The 20,333-nt window shown below is 47.4% G+C and overlaps 2 protein-coding genes across 3 annotated transcripts in view; one reads left to right on the top strand and one right to left on the bottom strand.

Moving 5' to 3' along the window:
• The window catches only part of efhc2 (EF-hand domain (C-terminal) containing 2), a 210,585-nt gene that overhangs the window by 102,868 nt on the left and 87,384 nt on the right, over positions 1 to 20,333 (top strand). The window lies entirely within an intron of this gene.
• LOC147107563 (uncharacterized) lies at positions 13,336 to 20,008 on the bottom strand. The gene is made up of 3 exons (XM_086007416.1): positions 19,911 to 20,008; positions 17,680 to 17,842; positions 13,336 to 14,565 (listed from the first exon to the last, which is right to left on the bottom strand). The coding sequence occupies exons 1-3, from the start codon at positions 19,944 to 19,946 to the stop codon at positions 14,432 to 14,434; spliced, it is 333 nt and encodes a 110-aa protein (XP_085863542.1). The 5' UTR covers positions 19,947 to 20,008; the 3' UTR covers positions 13,336 to 14,431.

Below are 20,333 nucleotides of genomic sequence, written 5' to 3'. Positions count from 1 at the left end.
GAACCAAACGAGGCTCTAATCTCAGATATAGTTCAAAGGGGGAGTTGTAGATAGGAAGCCTAGCATTACTGCACAAGCAGGGAGAAAAAAATCATTTAGACTGCTTGCTGTACCTCCTAGCAGCTGGAGCAAGGGTGGCATTGATAATCTAGGTGCAGGAAATCTACAGCTTCCAGGGGAATGGTGCTTAGCATAAAGGAAATTGAAAGTAGTGGAATAAAAAGTAGATTTTAGAAAAAAATCAGTAACTGTAATCTCAGTAGCATAGCAGTAATGATGCTTCTTCCATATCCCCATGGTCATTTCTCTGACAGATGTGTCTGCAGATGTAATGGGCTTAGTGAGTTCAGTGGAACACCCCAAGGAAAGGAACTGCAATGTCTGCATGCATGTGTTTGTGTTTGCTTGTCAAGGGTAGCACAGCTGGACAGTACATTACTTCCACATCAATACTGAACAGCAATAATTTCCTTTACAGGTCATTTACATCAAGCAAAGATAGTTTATTTAAAAAAATAAAGTTACTACAGAAGAAGATTTAAAAAAAATTGTATAAATTTTAAAAAGCAGAATTCCCCTCTACCTCATTAGTTGCTCTCTTGTGGTGTTACGCACACAGTAATTCACAGATAATGGTCTCTCTCTTACCTGTCTCTGCTGTGTTATTGTTTCGCTCTCTGTCCTCTTCTGCTCTATGCTTCTAACTCTTATCTCTCCTTCTGCTTTTCTCCCTCCTGCTTCCATTGCACTTTCTTTGCTCTTCTGCTTCTTGTTTGCATTTCTCCCTGTCCTTTTCTACTTCTCTCTGTCTTTTTCATTCCTTTTTGATGGCAGGAGATCGGGACAACAGCTTCCGTGATGGAGAGAGGAGGCACCACAGTAGTTGTAGGGGTGAGGCTGGTTTCTGGCGGATGGACTGCTTGCCCATTTACAGGCCTGCTTTGAAATTGCATCAGGCAGGTCTTGGACATCAAAGGAGTGCCGAGTTACCCGCCCTTGGATTTTCAATTGCATGCCGCCCATTTTTCAAGCGAGAATTGGGCAGCTGGCAGTAGAAAATTGCCCTCAATGGCCCAGAAATTCGGGTCGGGGGTTTCCCGCGGGTGTAAGCCCCCGACCTGCACTTACCTTGCGCGCTGGCCGTTGAGCTGTGGGCCCCCGTGGAATTCCGATCCGGGGCCTGGTCCAGCTGCCGGCGTGCAGTGCTTGCGTATCCCAGGGGCGCAGTTAGTTCGATGCGTCCCCTGGGATCACGTGAGCCATGGGGAGCCAATTGGAGCAGGGAATGCTCCATTCATAAGATTGACAGGAAGACCTGTCAAAAGTTATAAATACTACGGCCCCAAAACAGCACTAAATCTTCAAATAAATTTTAAAAAATCACATTTTTTAAATAAACTATAAATTACATGAAATAACTATTTTAAACAATAATTTAAATTTTTGAAAAAAATAATTTTATTTTCTAATGGGACTAAAAATAAACTTACCTTGCTTTAAAGTATTTAAAAATAATAAACCTGTGGAAAAAATGTTTTAATTTTAATTAATTTACCACTTACCTTGTAAAAAGCAGGCCTTACGCCTGCTTTTTACATGTCTAACTTCTGGAGACTTACCTTCCCGGGAAAACCTGTAAAAAAAAACGAAGTTCGATGCGCACGCACAGCCTCTCCTGCACACGCGTTCGACCTCTGAACCTCTTCGTTCAGGGGAATGGAATTGCCAGTTTCCCGCGCATGCGCAGTGCATGCAGGAAACCGGCATTTCCATTGGGCCTACGGGTGAGTACCCCGTGCGTACTCACCTGTGGAGATCCGAATTTCTGGGCCATTATGTTTTTGCTGATTGTGTTTTTGCAGTAGCTAGGAAATTTTTTTTTACGAGCGTGGACCAGAAAGTGTTTTAATTTTTTTTTATAGTGCCAGAGGGAGGCCGATCCAGGAGCGGGTAATTCAGAAGCAAGCATAGCATGAGGCGGTCTAAAGCCAGGAAAGGGCCAGGAGAGCGGGTGAGCTGGAGACATGCAGAGTTAGGAGCAAGGTCAAAGTCTGAACCTTTATTATTTAATAAAGTTTCTTACAAAATTATTGAGGACAGGGGATGGGACACAAAGCAGTGGGAGGGACCGGGAGCAGGGCTAGTCAGGAGCTGGCAGGCCCAAGGTAGGCAGATTTGAGAATGGAGCCAAAAACCAAGCTTCTATTATTATTTAAATGATTTAATAAAACCTAATAGGACTAGAGAGGGGCAGAGCCATTAGAGGATGGTTCTGAGACAATCCGAGCCAGGAGTGGGGCCAAGTTGGGAGTTGAGCCAGAGACATCGGGGGTGATTTTCACTCAGAAGTCGGGAAGGAGGCAGGACTTCCCACCTCCATCGAGATGCAGCCAATCCACGCGATTTTAACTTGATTGACCTTGTTGAGCCCGCCCAGCGGGCTCAGCAGGCCAATTAAGGGCCACCCGGCAACAGGTGACGTCACAGACTGAAATTTCATCTGTCAAGATGTTTTGACAGATGAAATATCAGTGTTTCACAGCTGTTTGAAGCTGTCAAACACTGACAGTCTTACTTCTAACCTGAGTCCTTCTACACAGACTCAGTTAGAAATCTCTCCGGCACAGAAAGCTGCAGGCTGTCACTTTTGACAGTTCGCAGCCATTCTGCTTTCTGTGCCAGTTAGATGATGGACTCCCGAAACCTAGAGGAAGGAAGACTAAAAAGGCAAGTACAGGTAATTTAAACTTCTTTACACACTTTAGACACACCAAACACACTTACCTTTGCACTCATGCACCCATCACTCACCTAAACACCGACATCTCGACCCCTCCAAGTCCTTCAACCCAACGGCCCGACTCCTCTAACTTGGTGTGGTTTGGAGCCATCGGGAATCCCACACTTCAAGCTTTAAAATAGGGATTAGGCTAAAAACTGCCTGTTAACTACCTGTTAACAGGCAGTTAATTGTCACTAATCCCTTCCCGCCTTGGGTAGGCGGGTCCCAGTGCGGGGCGGGTACCCGCCTCCTTTGAAACTTACATGGAGGCGGGATGGGGGCGGGATGGTGTCGGGACCCCCGAATTCAGGACTTTAGCCCCCGCACGCCTCCAATCCCAACTCCACAGGTCAGTTAAAATTGAGGCCACAGCTTCTATTTTTTATATTTAAATTCATGACCATTCTTTTCTGATTTTTTTCAACAATAATGGCCCGGAAATTCGGGTCTCCACGGGTGAGTACGCGCTGGGTACTCACCCGTAGGCCAAATGGAAGTGCTGGTTTTCTGCATGCACTGCGCATGCGCGGAAAACCGGCACTTCCGTTCCTCTGAACGAAGAGGTTCAGAGGTCGAACGCGCGCGCAGGAGAGGCTGCGCGTGCACTTTGAACGTAGGTTTTTTTTGTAGGTTTTCCCAGGATCGTAAGCCTGCAGGATTTAGAAATGTAAAAAGCAGGCGTAAGGCCTGCTTTTTACAAGGTAATTGGTCAATTAATTAAAATTAAAACATTTTTTCCACAGGTTTATTATTTTTAAATACTTTAAAGCAAGGTAAGTTTATTTTTAGCCCCATTAGAATATAAAATTATTTTTTCCAAAAATTTAAATTATTGTTTAAAATAGTTGTTTAATGTAATTTATAGTTTATTTAAAAAGTGTGATTTAAAAAAAAAATTATTTGAAGGTTTACTGCTATTTTGGGGCCGTAGTATTTATAAGTTTTGACAGCTCTTCCTGTCAATCTTATGAATGGGCTTTTCCCTCCTCTGATTGGCTGCCCATGGCCCACGTGATCCCAGGGGACGCATCAAACTAACTGCGCCCCTGGGATACGCAAGCACTGCGCACCAGCAGCTGGGCCAGGCCCCAGATCGGAATTCCACGGGGCCCTACAGCTCAACTGCCGGCGCGCAAGGTAAGTACAGGTCGGGGGCTTACACCCGCGGGAAGCCCCCGACCCGAATTTCTGGGCCATTATGTTTGGCAGTTGGCTATTTACATTTTTGGGCCTGAGTTGGACAGCAGAGCAGAAGCACAGGGCACACTTGAGTTGTGTGGCCAGTAGAAACTGAGCAGGTAGAAGACAGGTAGGGGAGACACATCAGTGCTACCTAGTGTTGACAGGCCTGCAATTATAGTGTGACAGACAAATGTTAACACAGGCTTTTCCCAGTATAAATGTTGCATAGAAAGCTTAACTCAAAAAGTCATGATATAGAAACTAAGGAAGTGAGTGCCATATCCAATACATTTAATATATTATAGATACCTACGTAGTGTCACTTTAGAGCCAGCTGATTGGTTAAAAACATGATTGTTTCGCAAGCTCATTGGTTGGATTTCTGCCCCCATTTCCAGTTGCATGGCCCTGCCAACGGCTGGGCTTGCGTCGAGTGCATTCTGTCTGACATATACCCAGGTGGGTGAGAAAAATAATTTTATTTTATGCATTTATCTTTACATTATCATTCCTGGGATGCACTTTGTTGGGCCAGATTTTACTGAACGCAGGGACAACACGCCTATCTTTCACATAAAACTAAAGAACAAATGTGTCAGTGTATTTTAAATCAATTTTTCTCCGTGAGCAAAACTACAGGAGATCAACTATGTTAGAAAAAGATTATTATGGATTTGGACCTTGCTTCATTTGAAAGGGTAGATGCATGAGCACTTAAACAGACACTGGTACTATTTACATTATGTTTGGAAATGCTTTGTGAACCTATAGATCCTTTTCCAATTGGCTGGAACTAATAATAATTTATATAATATAAATATTACAGGGCCTTTAACAGGATTAGGTTTGAAAAGTTCCAGGGTTATTTATGTCAAGTCAATAGATGATTGTAGAGTATAAAAGTCAAATGGACTAATACCTCCAATCAGTGCAGAAGTGCTACTGTTGATGAACTGCATTGTATTGAAGAAAGGTTTAGAAAACCTAAGTCAAACTATATTGGATTTAGTACAAGATCAATAAATCAACCCAATTTCATTGAATAGAAGAGTTGTAAAATCCAGCACAAATCTACCATTACAGTAATTGCTTTGTGTACCAGTATTGGAAGAGTTTGCTAGGCCCTAATATTGGACTGCTCTCTTATTGATCCCAACCTTTCTGAGATTATAGTATGTGACTAAATTGTTGGAAAGGTGACTAAAGCCCCTTAGATTTAGTCTAAGGCCTTAATTAGCTCAAAGCTCACTGCTCAGTCATCCACTAAAGCCATTAGGAGATAGCTGAGGTTAAATCATTTTTATAGCAGTTATAAATACATTTTGTTCTGCTTTCTTCCTACTGAACATACTAATTCCTAAAGTCAATTGGAGACTTAATGGCCTGGATTTTGCGTAGATAATAACAGTGAGGCTAACAGCGCTCACCGTTATAATGGAGTAAATTGGACAGCAACTTCTGGCATCCGCACATGTGTAGTTAAATGCAGAAATCCGGAAGTTGCTGTCAGAGATACCCTGCTGCTCCACACAGTGCGCTTTAACAGTACTCGCCGATAGACAATGGCGTGAACTTGGGGTACTTGCTCACTAGTTCCCCACTAAAGATACCAGAAAAAGTTAGGCCTGGTGCATTTAGGAATATGTGAATTTTTAATGGTGTAATGAGTGATAATTATTACCAAACAACCTCTCTGGCACTGAAAATTTAATTTACAAGTGTGGAGTCTCATACCTTCAGAAGTTAATTAATGTAGGAGATTTAAAAATAATAAAAATAAAAGTTTTTTTTAATTACTTTTTCTGTCTGTCTCTTATCTCTCTTTCTTAATCCTATCAGTTTTTCCCAATCTTTATGTTGCTTTCTGTACATGATTTAAATCTAATTTATACTTCCTGCTTTATACTACATTAAACTCCCACACACACTTCTGTCTGGCAACTGAGGTATCAAAATATTTCTTAACAATAACAGCATCTGAAAAGGGAGAAAGGAATAGAAGGATTATGGGTTAGATGAAGTAAAGTTGGAGGAGGCTCTTGTGGAGCATAAACACCGGCATAGACCAATTGGACTGAATGGCCTGTTTCTGTGTTGTAAATTCTATGTAATACTTCCTGGTTTAGACTCTAAATTTGGCTCCGTAGCGCCCAATTTTTCAGCGCTACAGGTGCCATTTTATGATGAAAATGGCGTCTGCGCTGTGCGCACACACTTCAGGTGCATGCCGCGTCAGACACCATCTTGGTGCGGGCAGTGGGGTGGGGGTTAGGAGCGTGTGCCGGAAGTATGTTGAGTAGGCAGATTGTGACGTCAATCAGCATGCAACGCTGATTTGACGCCAGTGCTGCCATTTTCGTCCTCTAATGCCCTGCCTTAACCTCGCACAGCTGAGCATGCCTTCAGCAGCAGCAAAGACCGCCCTCCAGCGATATTTAAAGGGATCAGCAACCACTCTAAGATTAGTTGCTTAAACTAGAGTTATTTAAAGTTGGTGAGGAAACAGGGAGTGGTGCTGCAAGTGGAGAAGTTCTTGGTTCTGACTTCAAGGGTTCTGGTCAGACCACTTGCTCCCAGTCATGGGTGCTCTAGTTGTCATCCCCCTTGGCCTGCAGCATGACAGGGAGATGGAGCAGAGGCAGCGAAGAAGAGGACAAGATGCTCACAGAGGGAGGAGGAGGAGGCGGGAGAAGGGCTCTCAACAGGAGGCCTTACCCACCTAGGGTCTTCTGAGAGCAATTCTCTTATCTCAACCTGAGCCAGGAGCAGTGTGTGAGGCGTCTGCGCTTTACAAAGGAGGTGCTCACAGAACTCTGCCACTTCATGCAACCAGATCTGCAGCCTCATACCAGGGCAAGGACAGCGCTGCCAGTGGCTGTGAAGGTGACCGTGGCCCTGAATTTCCTCATGTCGGGAACCTTCCAGGCTTGAGCAGGAGACATCTGTAACATCACCCAGTTCGCCATTCACGGCTGCATAAGAGAGGTGACAGACGCTCTTTATGCCAGGAGAGGGGAGTTCATTGCCTTCTCTCTGACCAGAGAAAAGCAGGCGGAGTGTGCACGTGGCTTTGTTAGGATAGTGGGCTTCCCCATGTTGCAGGCGCCATAGACTACACACACGTGGCTTTGCGGGCGCCGCATCTAAATGCTGAGATGTACCGCAACCACAAAGGTTACCAAATGTGCAGTTGGTATGCGACCAAGATCAGCACATCATGATTGTGAATGCCCGGTACCCTGGCAGCAGTCATGATACTTTTTTATTCTGCACCAGTGCACAGTTCCCTCAGCCTTTGAGCCAGCATGACAAACCAGAGGGTGGCTTGACCACCTGGCTCATGACTCCACTCCGCAACCCAACCCAACTACACATGGGCAGCATGCATACATTGAGAACCATGCTGCTCACGGAATCTGATAGAAAAAACCATTAGCATGCTTAAACAACGCTCCCGCTGCCTGGACCACTCTGGAGGAGCCCTGCAATATTCACCAGAGTGCTTCTCAAGATTCATTGTGGTCTGCTGTATGCTCCACAACCTCGCCGTCATGAGGGCGCAGCCCTTGCCACTAGGCATACGGCGATCAGTTGAGGAGGAAGAGATGGAGGAGGAGGAGGAAGTGGAAGAGAAGGAGAAGGAAGTGGAAGAGGAGGAGGAGGAAGTGGAAGAGGAAGAAGTGGAAGAGGAGGAAGCGGAATGGAGGAGGCAACCCAGGCAGCCCCTTTCTGCCCAGGCTGTCCGTGATCGACTTAATCGACTACGGTACCAGTGAACACAATCCCAATTCCCCATTCAACAATAGACCCACATCTTACCTTCCCTCTATTACTGACCGTCACAGCGTCCTCTTGGCCACAATGTTGAAATAAAAGTCAACACAAAAAAAAATTCCAATCCAACTTTATACATCAATCAATCCAATATTACATAACAAAGTCAACTAATCACTTTTGTGCATTCCCTTAGTGTCTGTCTTCAGTGTGCCTTTGCCTGTCCACGTGCTCCTGTGAAGTGCTACTCCAGTGGTTGCAGCATGACTGGTGGAAGGCTGCTGACTTTCAGTGGGGGTGACTGCAGATGGCCTTGCAGGACAACTTCGAGCAGCTCTGGGCTTAGAAGGCCCGGCTGTGGACTGCATCACCTCAGGATGGGCGGCATCAGTCTGGGCTGGCTGGCAGGCAACAGCTAGGGCACTGGTGGAGTGGCAGTGGTGGAAGGACGAATGCTGTCATCCTGAGAAAGGACAACAGGTTCTTGCTCCATGGAGCCATTGCCACTCCCCTGGGGCAGCGTCTCAGCATTCTTAGCCATCTGTTGGAGGACAGATTGTTGGACTGCTGTGACACCCTGCAAGCCCCTTTCCACACTGATAAACGCAGCCACGATGGCAGCAGTCTGAGCTTGCTTGGCAGCAAGTTGAGCTTGCATGAGAGCAGTCTGAGCTTGTGTGACAGAAGTCTGAGCTTCCACTGCAGCTCAGACGTTGGGTGTCCTGTGCTTGTGCTACAATGGAAGCTGAGACACCAGCCATCAGATTCTGCATCATGGCTGGGTCCACAAGTGTGCTAATAGAGTTGCCCATCCCTTCCATGCTGGAAATCATGGGCTCCAAGCTCTGTGCAAAGCCCTGTGCAAGGCTGGTGCTGGACTCCTCCATGCTCTTTGACATTGCACTCAGGCTTTCTAGCAGATCTGCCAATGCACCAAGCATTTCATTGTGCATAACAATCAACGTTCTTCTGCAGGCCACCTCATCGAAGTCCTCATTTGAGTCCTCTGCAGCAGAACCTGTGTGTGACCTTGCTCTCCGGAGAGCTGTCACTGTGCTTCTCTTTCCCCCTGGCTGCAGCCCACTCATGCCCAATGACTCACCACATGCAGATCCCACCTCTAAGCTACCCTCTTAAGTGCCAGATTGAGTGATGGTGTTTCGTCTTCATCATCACTCTCCTCTCCCTCTTCTTCTTGCACCACTGGCTGGGCAGGTTGGATTTCTTGGGTCTCTGAAATGAGAAAGGCACAAGGGTATGGTTATGGTTATGGTGAGGGGAGGGGGGTGGGCAAGAGCTGCATGCTTACTCCATGTACAGATTGTAAATCAGAAGAGATTGTGGGATGAGGGGAGAGTGAGATGTGAGAAGGAGGATTATATATGAGAATATCAGCATCTTGTATTCTTTCAGCCCCACCGCTGGCCTCGGGCTCAATGATGCCCCTCCCAATAATGACCAGCACCATCTCCTCCATGGGGGTCAGATTATGCAGGCACACCTCTCCCATGCCATTTAGGTCCTACTGGCGTCAGTTGAGAGCCACCTTTTCCTGCAAGAGAAAGGGAAGTGTGTCAGTGTGTGTGGTGCATTATGTTTGGGTCATGTGCCTGTCATGGTTGAATAGCTGCAAGCTATGAGATGTAGGTGTGAGGCTTGCAGCAGTGTTAAGTGTGTGAGGGTGAGCTGAAGCTATGAATGTGAGGCATGAGTTGTGTTTGGTAGAGATTGTTGGTAGGTAAGTGATGGGGGGTCTGGTACATTGAGCAGTGTGCGAGGCTAGTGGTGCAGATGATGGGATATGACATTTGAAGATGATTTGACTGACCTTGACCACTTGTGTGAGGTCATTAAATTTCTTCCTGCACTGGATCCAGGTCTTCAGGGCTAAACTGCTGGCATTTACCACAGCAGCTATCTGCTCCTGATGGACTTTAAACATTTGCTTTGAGGTCCTCCTGCCCCCCTGTGGAAACAGCACCTCTCTCCTCAAGTTGACCTCCTGCACCAAGGCCTCCTGTGCTGCATCGGAGAACTTTGGTGCAGGCTCTCTCCCCTGTTGTGACATAATTTTTTTTTTCCTCTTCTTAATGCCTTCCCCAGCCAGTTCAATGAACTGTTGCAGGCAGAATTCATCTCCTCTTTAAGAGGTACAGATTGCCTTTAAGAAGTGCAGGCTAGCTTTCATTGGTGCGAGCCTCGCATGAACTTGGGCCACCTGCTGAGCGTTCAGCCACTCAGCAGCGTGTTCAGCGCTGGGTTGAACACCGCAATCATGCTCATCAGCAGTCAGCACAAAGTTTGCGTGCTGCCTGTGTTCCTTTGAACGGCTTTGGGGTGCTCGCGCATCGTGATCCTGCGCCTGTTTTCAGGGGCAAACGAATTTCTAGGCCTGCGTGTCTCAGTGAGGAGCCTTCAATCTGTTTGGTTGAAGAGCCTCGTTGTTGCTTGGCCTGCTGATAGATGCCACAGATGCGCCATGGAGGCCGCTGCGCTGGATCTGATGCGGGATTAGAGCAAGTCTCCGCTCAAAAGCTCGAGAAAATTTTATAGGCAGCTGTCAGCGAAGTGAATGGCAAGTACCGTTGCTTCGCCACTGACCGCAAATCTGGGCCATTAGCTATATTAGATTTTACTCAGTTCTTTACCAATAATGATCAAATCTTGTGTGGTAATTATGTCTTTGTATGTTGTTAAGCACCTATGTATTATTAAAATGGACTGATAATGTGACGTTCAGCACTGCTGTGCATCGGATGCTGGCATCTTGTACTATTGGGTGTTGGGCAGGACTGACGTAGCACTATATAGTGCACTGAGGAGGTTTTTAGAGTCTATGCACATAATGTGCACTAGGCTCATTAAGGTCCAAAAAATGTGAATGAGGTAAATAACCAATAATGCAATCAAAGGCTCCCGATGCTCAATGCTATTTAAAATGGAAAGCATAGTTGTGATATTGGCTCCTCTCTCTTAAAGTAGATTCATGGGTCCCGCAAATCTGCAGGCTACAATCCCAGTGTAACCTTGGCTTCCTTGACCTTCCCTCCACTATAAGGTCAGAAGTGGCGATGTTTGCTGATGATTGCACAGTGTCCCATTCGCAATTCCTCCGATAATGAAGCAGTCCATGCACGCATACAGCAAGACCTGGACAACATCCAGGCTTGGGCTGATAAGTGGCAAGTAACATTTGTGCCACTCTAGTGCCAGGCAATAACCATCTCCGACAAGGGAGAGTCTAACCACCTCCCCTTGACATTCAATGACATTGCCATCATCGAATCCCCCACCATCAACATTCTGAGGGTCACCATTGACCAGAAACTTAACTGGACCAGCCAGATAAATACTATGGTTACAAGAGCTGGTCAGAGGCTGGGTTTTCTGCGGTGACTAACTCACCTCCTGACTCCCCAAAGTCATTCCACCACCTACAAGGCACCAGTCAGGAGTGTGATGGAGTGCTCTCCACTTGCCTGGATGAGTGCAGCTCCAACAGCACTCAAGAAGCTCGACACCATCCAGGACAAAACAGCCCGCTTGATCAGCACCCCATCTTCCACCTTAAACATTCATTCCTTCCACCACCAGTGCAACGTGGCTGCAGTATGTACCATCTACAAGATGCACTGCAGCAACTCGCCAAGGTTTCTTTGACAGCACCTTCCAAATCGATGACCTCTACCACCTAGAAGGACATGGACAGCAGGCGCATGGGAACTCCACCACCTCCAAGTTCCCATTCAAGTCTCACACCATCCTGACTTGGAAATATATCGCCATTCCTTCATCGTTGCTGGGTCAAAATCCTGGAACTCCCTCCCTAAGAGCACTATGGGAGTACTGTACCTTCACCGCATGGACTGCAGCAGTGCAAGAAGGTGGCTCACCACCACCTTCTCAAGGACAACTGCCTGATATGGTGGTGGATATAGATTCAGTAGTAGCCTTCAAAAGGGAATTGGATAAATACTTGAAGGAGAAAAAATTGCAGGGATATGCGGAAAGAACGGGGAAGTGGGACTAACCAGATTGCTCTTCAAAAGAGCCAGCGCAGAATCGATGGGCTGAGTAACTTCCTGTGGGGTACATTCTCTGATTCTGTGAATTAGGGATGGGCAATAAATGCTGGCTTTGCCAGCAATGCCCACATCCCATGAATGAATAAATATAAAAAAACACTGACCCCATGCACCTTCTGACTCCCCATCCTCTTTTTGACCTTTCTTTGATCCCCGCTTTCCTCTACTTATTTCATGCCCTCTCCCCCTCAGAGCTTTTCTCTGAGTGTCCAATCTTCATGCTGGCTAAACCAGCACTGAGCTTTTTCCGAATGCTTAAAATTATTACGCAATGCAAATATACAGTATTAATCCTTTAAGTGCCTTAACAAACTGAGAGCTTGTTTTTACGCAAGTAATCTTAAACAAGCTTTTTGTTTTAGCTTACCCATCACTGGGTGGCACAATAAAATCCACCACAGGTCATGGTCATTGGAACAGCAAAACAGCATATCCTTTGACTCATTGGGAGCAATGCCACAGGACAGCTACTATTAATATATTAAAATTCTTGTGTATAGTGGGCTAAGTGTCACTTTAATTCCTGTGATGCTGTCCCTGTCACACTTTGTTGATAGCATCCCTATTATTACAAAATAGGATATTTTCTAAATCAGCCTGTACCACAAGAGATCTGATAGATTAAAAAATAAATATGCATTGGAAAAATTGTCCATGAGCAATACCATGGGAAACTAACTAGTCATATATAATTATTTAATCTATGTATCACCATTCACAAGAAAATGTCCCAAATGCTTTATGCAATCAAACAGACAGGCATTCTGTACTAGCAACTTTCCATGAACAGGTTAATCTGGAGAAGTGTCGGGCTCACGGAGCGCAGCCGGCACCCCGCAGCGGGGCTGCAGAGGAGACCGGGGACGGCAGAGAGGGCAGGTGCTGGCAGGCGATCAGCAACAAAAATGGCCTCTTAGGGCGCTAATGGGAGGCGCAAAGCAACTGAATTTTTAGGCCCAGAAGTTCCTCAGTAGTCTGCAGGATAATCTGCTCTTTACGAATAATAACATTTCGCCAGTATTCTGATGCTGGTGAATGGAGATCTGCACATACATTACCCAGCAATGTTGCGCAAACTATATAACTGTGCTGTCTGCTCGCATCATTCTCAAAGCAACTAGTGTATTCCAATGCAGTGTAACAGCAGCAGTCCTTCCTACTGCAAGCAGAATGAGATACTAATGCCCCAATGGAAAAATAAACAAAATATGCTGGGCCAGGAACTGCTAACGGTGGAGTGACACTGACTTACTAGTGAGAGTGTGGATGGAATGTAAGGCAGGTTTATTTTCCTTTGGGGTTAATTCCCACTGTCCACTATTTCTAGGACCCATGAACACATTTTCACAAATTCCTATTTGGATTACTTCTTTTAAAAGAAATGGGTTAACATCTGCTTTAAAAAGTCCAGACAGATTATGCAATTGTATAATGGGTATCCTAAAATAGCATAGAGACAAAATTAAACCCATTTGTGCAATTTTGTCTTTTTACTTCTTCCAGTTCATGTGGTCACTTGGTGGCGCTGTTGATCTTGGAGGGAGTCTCCATAAACAGGAAAAAGACAAACACAAGTAATTAACTCTGAGTATTGAATAGATTGCAAATATAATTTTCTGTGCTAATGTGTAATGCCGGATGCAGTAAGGGAAAAGTGAAGAAACCCATGGAGCATCCTTTTAAAAGAAATTATTTGCTGTAAATTCCAGTGTATAAGTCATTTCATCATGCAACTTTAATGAGCAGGGGGATGAATGTCAATTTTTACAGTATATTTGTTGCCTCTTTTTTCTGCTCCTGGTAGATTGCTCTGCATCATGTATTTTTCTCTGACTTGGATTGCAGCCAGACAGCCGATCTGCTCTCAGGGATCAGCCACCAGTGACCTAACCACTAGGAGGTATATGGTTTCTCGCCTTCCCTTTGGAGGAAGTGCCTGGTACCCAACATCTCCCCCTGATTCGCATGATATCACAACCTAGTCGCATAGAATATAGTGAACACAATCGCACATCCTGTCATTCCTTGGTGACATCAGGCTGCTCCACCATGGACTGTTTCTTAAGTACAATAAGCAGCATTGTACTTATTGAACAAATTAAATGGAGATAAATAAAATAAACACTAAGATCATTTAAAATATCTGAGGAAAAACTCTGAGACTTCAAATTCTTATGCTATTTATATCAACTCAGTTGGTTCAATAAAAGGCGTTATCTATATATATAAACCGGTATGTCTCTCTGTCTGTCTCTCTGTCTCTCTGTCTGTCTCTCTGTCTGTCTCTGTCTGTCTGTCCGGCTATACAATCAAAAGTTATAGAGTGTACCTACACATATGTTATATCAAAAGAAAGCTTATCATTAGGGGACTCTCATAGGCGTATTTACTTTTTGGTCGGACAAAAATTGTGCCGACGGTATCCAAAAAACGTTCAAAATTCCGTTCATTATCCGCTCATTAGCATCGAGTGACGTGAAGGTTGACCAATCGTACAGTCGAGCGACCCGACGGTCGACCAATCGCTACGTCACGGGGACGGGTTCATTGCGTGTGCGGGCGGGCCATCCTAGAGTCGAGTGACGTGACGATTGACCAATCCTACAGTTCAGTGAACTGACGGTTGACCAATCGGTGCGTGTGTGGGCGGGCCTAATCCTTCTGAGCGGAGCTGAGTGGCCACCATCTTGATTCCAAACTCTTCATTTCTTTTTCCCACTTTCTGCGTGTTTCTTTTCAAATCTAGATTTCCAGCAAAAAAAAGTTGCTTTTAAAACACAAATTGTTTTTAAAAAAAGTTAATTAATTTGTAAATCTTTTCTCTAACCGCTATAATTTTCCTACCTTTCACCGTTTTTGCAGGCCTGGAAGCCTGGGCCTCTGTTGCCCAGCCACGCCCGAGCTAGGCACCTCCCGTCCCGCTCAACAAGCGGCCCGCGAGGGACACGGGACAGGCACAGGGTGCGCGCGCAGCAGGCGACACACACAAGCCTGAGGCACAGAGCTCGGGAGGGCGGGGCTCGGGAGGGCGGGAAGGGGGGGGAAGGGTTACCCCGGCAACTGGGCCCGGCCCTCTCTCACAGCCTCAAGCTGGCTCATGCCCGTTCCCGGGGCTTGGCTCCAGCGCAGGCCCAGCCGCAATCGACGGTCTTGAAGCCGGGGCTCGGGAGGGCGTGGGGTGGGGCTCGGGGGGGCTCGGGCTGACCGGGGCGCTGCGCTCGGCTGGGCCATGTCAGTGCGTGGGGCAGCACGGAGCTCCGTGGAGCCATCGCCGGCAGAGGGGAGAGGGTCTGCTGGCTCCCCCCCTCCCTTTCTCCCCCCTCCCTTTCTCCCCCCCTCCCTTCCCCCTCCCCCCACCCTTCCCACCCCCCTTTCCCCCCCTCCCACCCCCCCTCCCCTCCCCCCCTCCCCCTCCCCCCTTCCCCTCCCCCCTCCCCTTCCTCCCCCTTCCCCCCTTCCCCCCAGTCACTCTCTCTCTTCCCCCCCAGTCGCTCTCTTCCCCCCAGTCGCTCTCTCTCTTCCCCCCAGTCGCTCTCTCTCTTCCCCCCAGTCGCTCTCTCTCTTCCCCCTAGTCGCTCTCTCTCTTCCCCCCAGTCGCTCTCTCTCTTCCCCCCCCAGTCGCTCTCTCTCTCTCTTCCAACAACAACATGCCCTCAAAAAAGCCTCGGCACCGCCGGGCACTCTAGCTAGTACTATATATTATACATAATTATTCAAAGCATGCAGCAAATTGATACATTCCAATACATCAGATGTGTCCAAACCTTTGGCTCTAGTGAGCAAACATAGTTGTACAATAAGTTGTATAATAAGAAGCCCCGTGTGCCACCTTACATACAGAACATCCATTGGCAATTTAGCATTATTTTGGCTATTGCAAAGCCATTGCTACAGACTATATCCAATAAACTAATAACTCATTTTGCATACATGCCAATCACTTTTCAGCTTTTTCAGCCCCCTTTAGTGCTGTATGATGGAAAACAGCTGATTTTGGGCTCCACAAAGTCGCCCATAAGCCACCACAACTCACTTTTCTGTGTGTTTGATGTTTCAATGCACCCGCAGAAGAGGTGAGCCACAGTGACTGCGGGGGGGGGGGGGGGCGGGGGCGGAGCTGGGGGGGGTGAGTTGGGGGGGTCAGCTGGGAGGGTTGGGGGGGGGCCGTGCCGTGACTTCAGGGAGCCTAAAATCAGTGTCAAACAGACAGTAATTAAAGATAAAGGGGGAAAGGTTTGGTTGGTTTGCGCCTCCCGTTAGTGCCCTAAGAGGGCGCTAATGGGGCGCAAAGCAACTAGCGCCCGGGCGCGGCGATGTTTGTGCCGCTCGCGAAATTAACTAGAATTTTTGCGGTGGCGCAAAAGTTTACCGCCCCAATCTCCTGCGCCCGCAGCTCGTGACGTCAGTCGAGCGTGCAATGACCTGGTGACACCTCGGACCGGATATTGAGTGGCACCCCCCCTCTTTTCCGCCTGGCGTAAGCAACAACAGGGAGACTGGAACGTTTCCCAGTCGGTGAGGGGCTGGGGGGGCACTATTTAAAGGCGCCCTCTTCCTGGCTTTTTCTGTGGTAGACATTTTTGCACCACTCATTCTGACAGAGAGAGAGATTCTGAGAGAGAGATAGAGAGACTTCTCCATAGAGTCAATGCTGTGTGAAGTAGTTTTGGTTACTGAGCATCACTTTGCAGGTACTTTTGGATTTGACCTTCATTACTTCGATTGCCAAGAGGCTATGGGGGCTGCACTGATTCAGGGCGTCGTCCTGCGCCTGCAGAATCGGAGGCAACAGAGACGCAGAGAGAGAGTGGCACTCATGGCCAGACGGTGGAGGGCCAACAGGCCTCTGTACCGGAGACCTTACCCTCCCAGGGTATTCTGGGAACAATTCTCCTGCATTAATTTGTCTGAGGAGCAGTGTTTGCGAAGGCTGCGCTTCAGTAAGGAGGTGGTCACTGAGCTCTGCCACCTGCTGCAGCCAGATCTGCAGCCTCAACTGAGGACCAGGACGTTTCTGTTGGTGGCAGTGAAGATCACAGTGGCTCTGAATTTTAATGCCACCGGCTCATTTCAATCAGCTACTGGGGACATCGCCAATAGCTCCCAGTTCGCAGTCCATTGCTGTATCTGTCAGGTCACAAATGCCCTCTATAAAAGGAGACGCCAGTACTTCTCTATCCCGATGACCTGGGCCAAACAGCATGAACGCGCATTGGGCTTTGTGATGATCACGGCAGCCAGTGACTGAATTGCAGCACTAAGCATTTGCGTGGCATCCGCCTGTGCTACAGCGTAGTGCTCCACACTCCTTGCCAGTGCATCAATGCATTCGGGCACCCTTCCCACTGCACCCGTGAGCTGAGTGTGCATGTCCACCGCCTGGGTGTTTATTTCAGCGACGAGCCGCTCCTCCTCTGCGTCCAGTGCAGCAGGACTCACTGGCCTACTCTCCCTCCGGGGAGAAGGCCCCCAAGCTTCCCTCTGCACATCGTGTTGTTGCATCCCCCTGGGTCCCGGAGCTTCACCCTCATCAGACCCTTCCCCCCCCTGCTCCCCTCCAGGGAAGACGTGGTCCCAGTGTGGGCATGGGCTTCCTCGGGAGAAGATGGCGCTGATGCTCCAGCTTCCTCTTCCTCCTTGCCTGCGGCTTCGCTCCCACTGGCAGCTTGAGGGCCCGTCTCCTCAGCTGGTGAATCACCATCTGAAAGCAGGGAGGTACAAGAGTGGCTTTAGCGTCAGGACAGAGGGGCAGTAAGGGAGGAAGGAGTGGAGTGATTTAGTAAGTTGGATTGAAAGTGGCAAAGGTGTTGTGAGGGACAAGTGGAATGAGAGAGGAGAGAAAACTGATGACGTTACCATTGCTGTCCCGAATGGGGTCGACCTCTCCAGGGGCAACGGGACCGATCACCTGGCTTGCCACAATCCTGTGGACGTGCGCCTCAAGATCGCTGACAAGTTGCAGCTGAGGCCGCCCTCCACCCATCCGTTGCTGCTGTCTCCTGTTGTGAGATAGTTTGGCCTGCAAGAAAAAGGACAGCGTCTGAGTAAATATACAGCCATGGTCTTGCCTGATGTGCCTCCCATAATTGAATAGCCCTTAATGTATGCAGCTATGGTCTTGCCTGATGTGCCTCCCATAGTTGAATAGCCCGTACTGTATGCAAGGTGTGGAATGTGCATGTGTGTTTCATGAGAGGGCCATAGGTGTTGGATGAGTGTTGGGCATTGGGGTTTTAAGACCCCCCTGGCCATAGAGTGAGGTTGAAATGGAGGGATGGAGAGGTATTGAAAAAAAGCCACTCACCCTGATGATCCGAGTGAGGTCGTTGAACTTTTTGCGACATTGAGTATGGATCCTGGGCACCGTGCTCCTGGAGGAGACGTGCTGAGCCACCTCCCTCCACAGTCTTCTGTAATCATGCGGCAAAGGCCTCCTGCCACTCTAAGGGTAGACTATAGATCTTCTGCGCTCCACCGTGCCAACCAGAGCCTCCAAGGCCTGCTCGTGGAAGCGTTGAGCTCATTCTCTCACCCTCTCCATAGCCCTTGGCTGCAAAATGTAGTCACAGGTCTCTCCAGGCTGAGATTCAAGGCTCCAATGAGCAGGGTGTGGCTGGAAAGCAAGATTGACCCTCCCCTTTAAGAACTGGCCGGCGCCAGTGTGTCTGTGTTCCATCGCTAACTGACATCGCCTGCGCTGCGCCCGGGCTCTGAGTTAACGCCTCGCTCCTCGGCCTTTGTGCCTTAAGACAAGTGTGCAGCGCCGGATTAGGGCTCCAATCACCTCCAGGGGCGATAAAAGCCAAGTTTGCAGTCGGAGGCGATAATTAGCGCCAGGCGCTAAACTTTGTGCCCGGCCGATAATTGCGCCCCAAATGGGGCGATACCGAATTTCTCCCCCAAAGTGCATGTATTGCAAGCTGATCATTTAGTAATCAGGGCAGAAAAAAGAACAAGGACCACATTTAGTTAAATCACTATACCTGGAGCAGTATGTTGAAACACATTTTCAGCCTATTAACCCAGCAACCCACTCTGGTATCTAGATGAGGCCATCACTATCAGTCCTCTGGCAAAATGGCTCAAGTTGATTGTTTACCTGACAGTATATTCACTGTAATAATAGAATCCATTGGCAGTTATCAGTTAACCCTGATTGAGTTGAGGAAATCATTATTTACTGTGCAAATAGATCACAAAATTGTTTTACTTTATGTATCTCATATACACAGTAAGACAAGATGGCTTGTTTTGTGGTTGAATGGGTTTTTAAAAAAATCTTCAAAACCAATTGTTTGTGTGGTTCACCATATCAAAAGCTGCAGAGAGGTCAAGAAGGATAAGAAGGGATAATGTGCCAGGTCACAGTCACATAGGATGTCATTTGTAACTTTGATTAAGGCCATTTCAGTGTTGTGACAGGGATGGAAACCTGATTGGAGAGATTGAAACGGGAAGTTGCGGAAAAGATGGGCAGGGATTTGGGAAGCGATAACGTGTTCAAGGACTTTGGGGAGGAAATGGAGATTGGTGATGGAGCACTTGATTGCAAGGACAGAGGGATCGAGAATGTTTTTTTTGAGGCGGGGGGTGGGTTTGAAAGAGAGGAGGACAGTACCTGAGGAGCAGGCATGGATTAATGCAAGGGCCTACAGGGCCTGTTCCCAGGGGCCCCAACCAAATATGGGACCGTGCCGAAACTCAGCACAACGCAGAAAATCTGCATACAACTGCTGGACCAAAATATTCTTGCAGTTAAACAACCTGTCCTAGGGGGGAGGTGAGTTCTAGTTCTTCTCCAGAACAGAAGAAGTTGTAGCCTGAAACATTGACTTATCTGTACTCTTCACAAATACTGACTGTGTGCTTCCAGTATTTTCTGTTTTTGTTTCAAATTTTCAACATTGGCAGTTTTTTTGCTTTTTATTTGCCATACATCTATTAGGCCTAGATCATGATTCCAATAAGGCTTCTGTAGACCCAGGGAGCCAACAGATATCATGAGGCCCATAATACTACAAGAAGTGTGATAGAGAAGACAATAAGCATTTTGAAGTCTTGCTTTAGATGCCAGTACAAGAGCTCACCTTTATAGCGTGGATATCGATTTTGAACAAAAGCATCAGTGTTGGGACAAGCTGCAGCAGGCGGGTTGGCAGGCAGGATTAATTCTACAGCTAGTGCTTTTGTTGACACCACAGAGAGCTCCTTAAATATTTTGGCAACGAGACGCAGTACGAGAAAAAGTTAGATCAGCTGTTGTTGTGATCGCAGATCCTGCTGACTTGTATGGAGGGCTAGCTGGAGAGGCTGAGGGAAGTTTTCCAAGGCATAAGAACCTTTGGTCAGCTCCAAGATGCCTTTGGGTGAGGTGGCAAAGTGGGGAGTGGTGTGCTTGGAAGTCACTACTTGGGTTTTTGGGTATTTAAATGCTTCTTGGTGGTTTTCCTGGGTGACATGGCTTGTGAGAGACTGACGGCTAAAAATTTGGGTGGTTTATGCCAGCTTTT

This window comes from Somniosus microcephalus, chromosome 14, assembly GCF_052327205.1.
Source record: "Somniosus microcephalus isolate GS21.2 chromosome 14, FLI_Smic_1.0, whole genome shotgun sequence".
In the NCBI taxonomy this organism is placed as follows: domain Eukaryota; kingdom Metazoa; phylum Chordata; class Chondrichthyes; order Squaliformes; family Somniosidae; genus Somniosus; species Somniosus microcephalus.
This window is presented reverse-complemented; position numbering and strand designations above follow the sequence as displayed.

Bases quoted from the DNA above. Each gene is read 5' to 3' on its own strand.
- LOC147107563 (XM_086007416.1), bottom strand. From the start codon at position 19,946: ATGCTTTTGTTCAAAATCGATATCCACGCTATAAAG. The intron at 17,843-19,910 runs GTGAGCTCTTGT...TTTTTCTTGCAG, and splicing joins TCGATATCCACGCTATAAAG to GCCAAACTATCTCACAACAG. The intron at 14,566-17,679 runs GTAACGTCATCA...CTGGAAATCTAG, and splicing joins CCCCATTCGGGACAGCAATG to ATTTGAAAAGAAACACGCAG.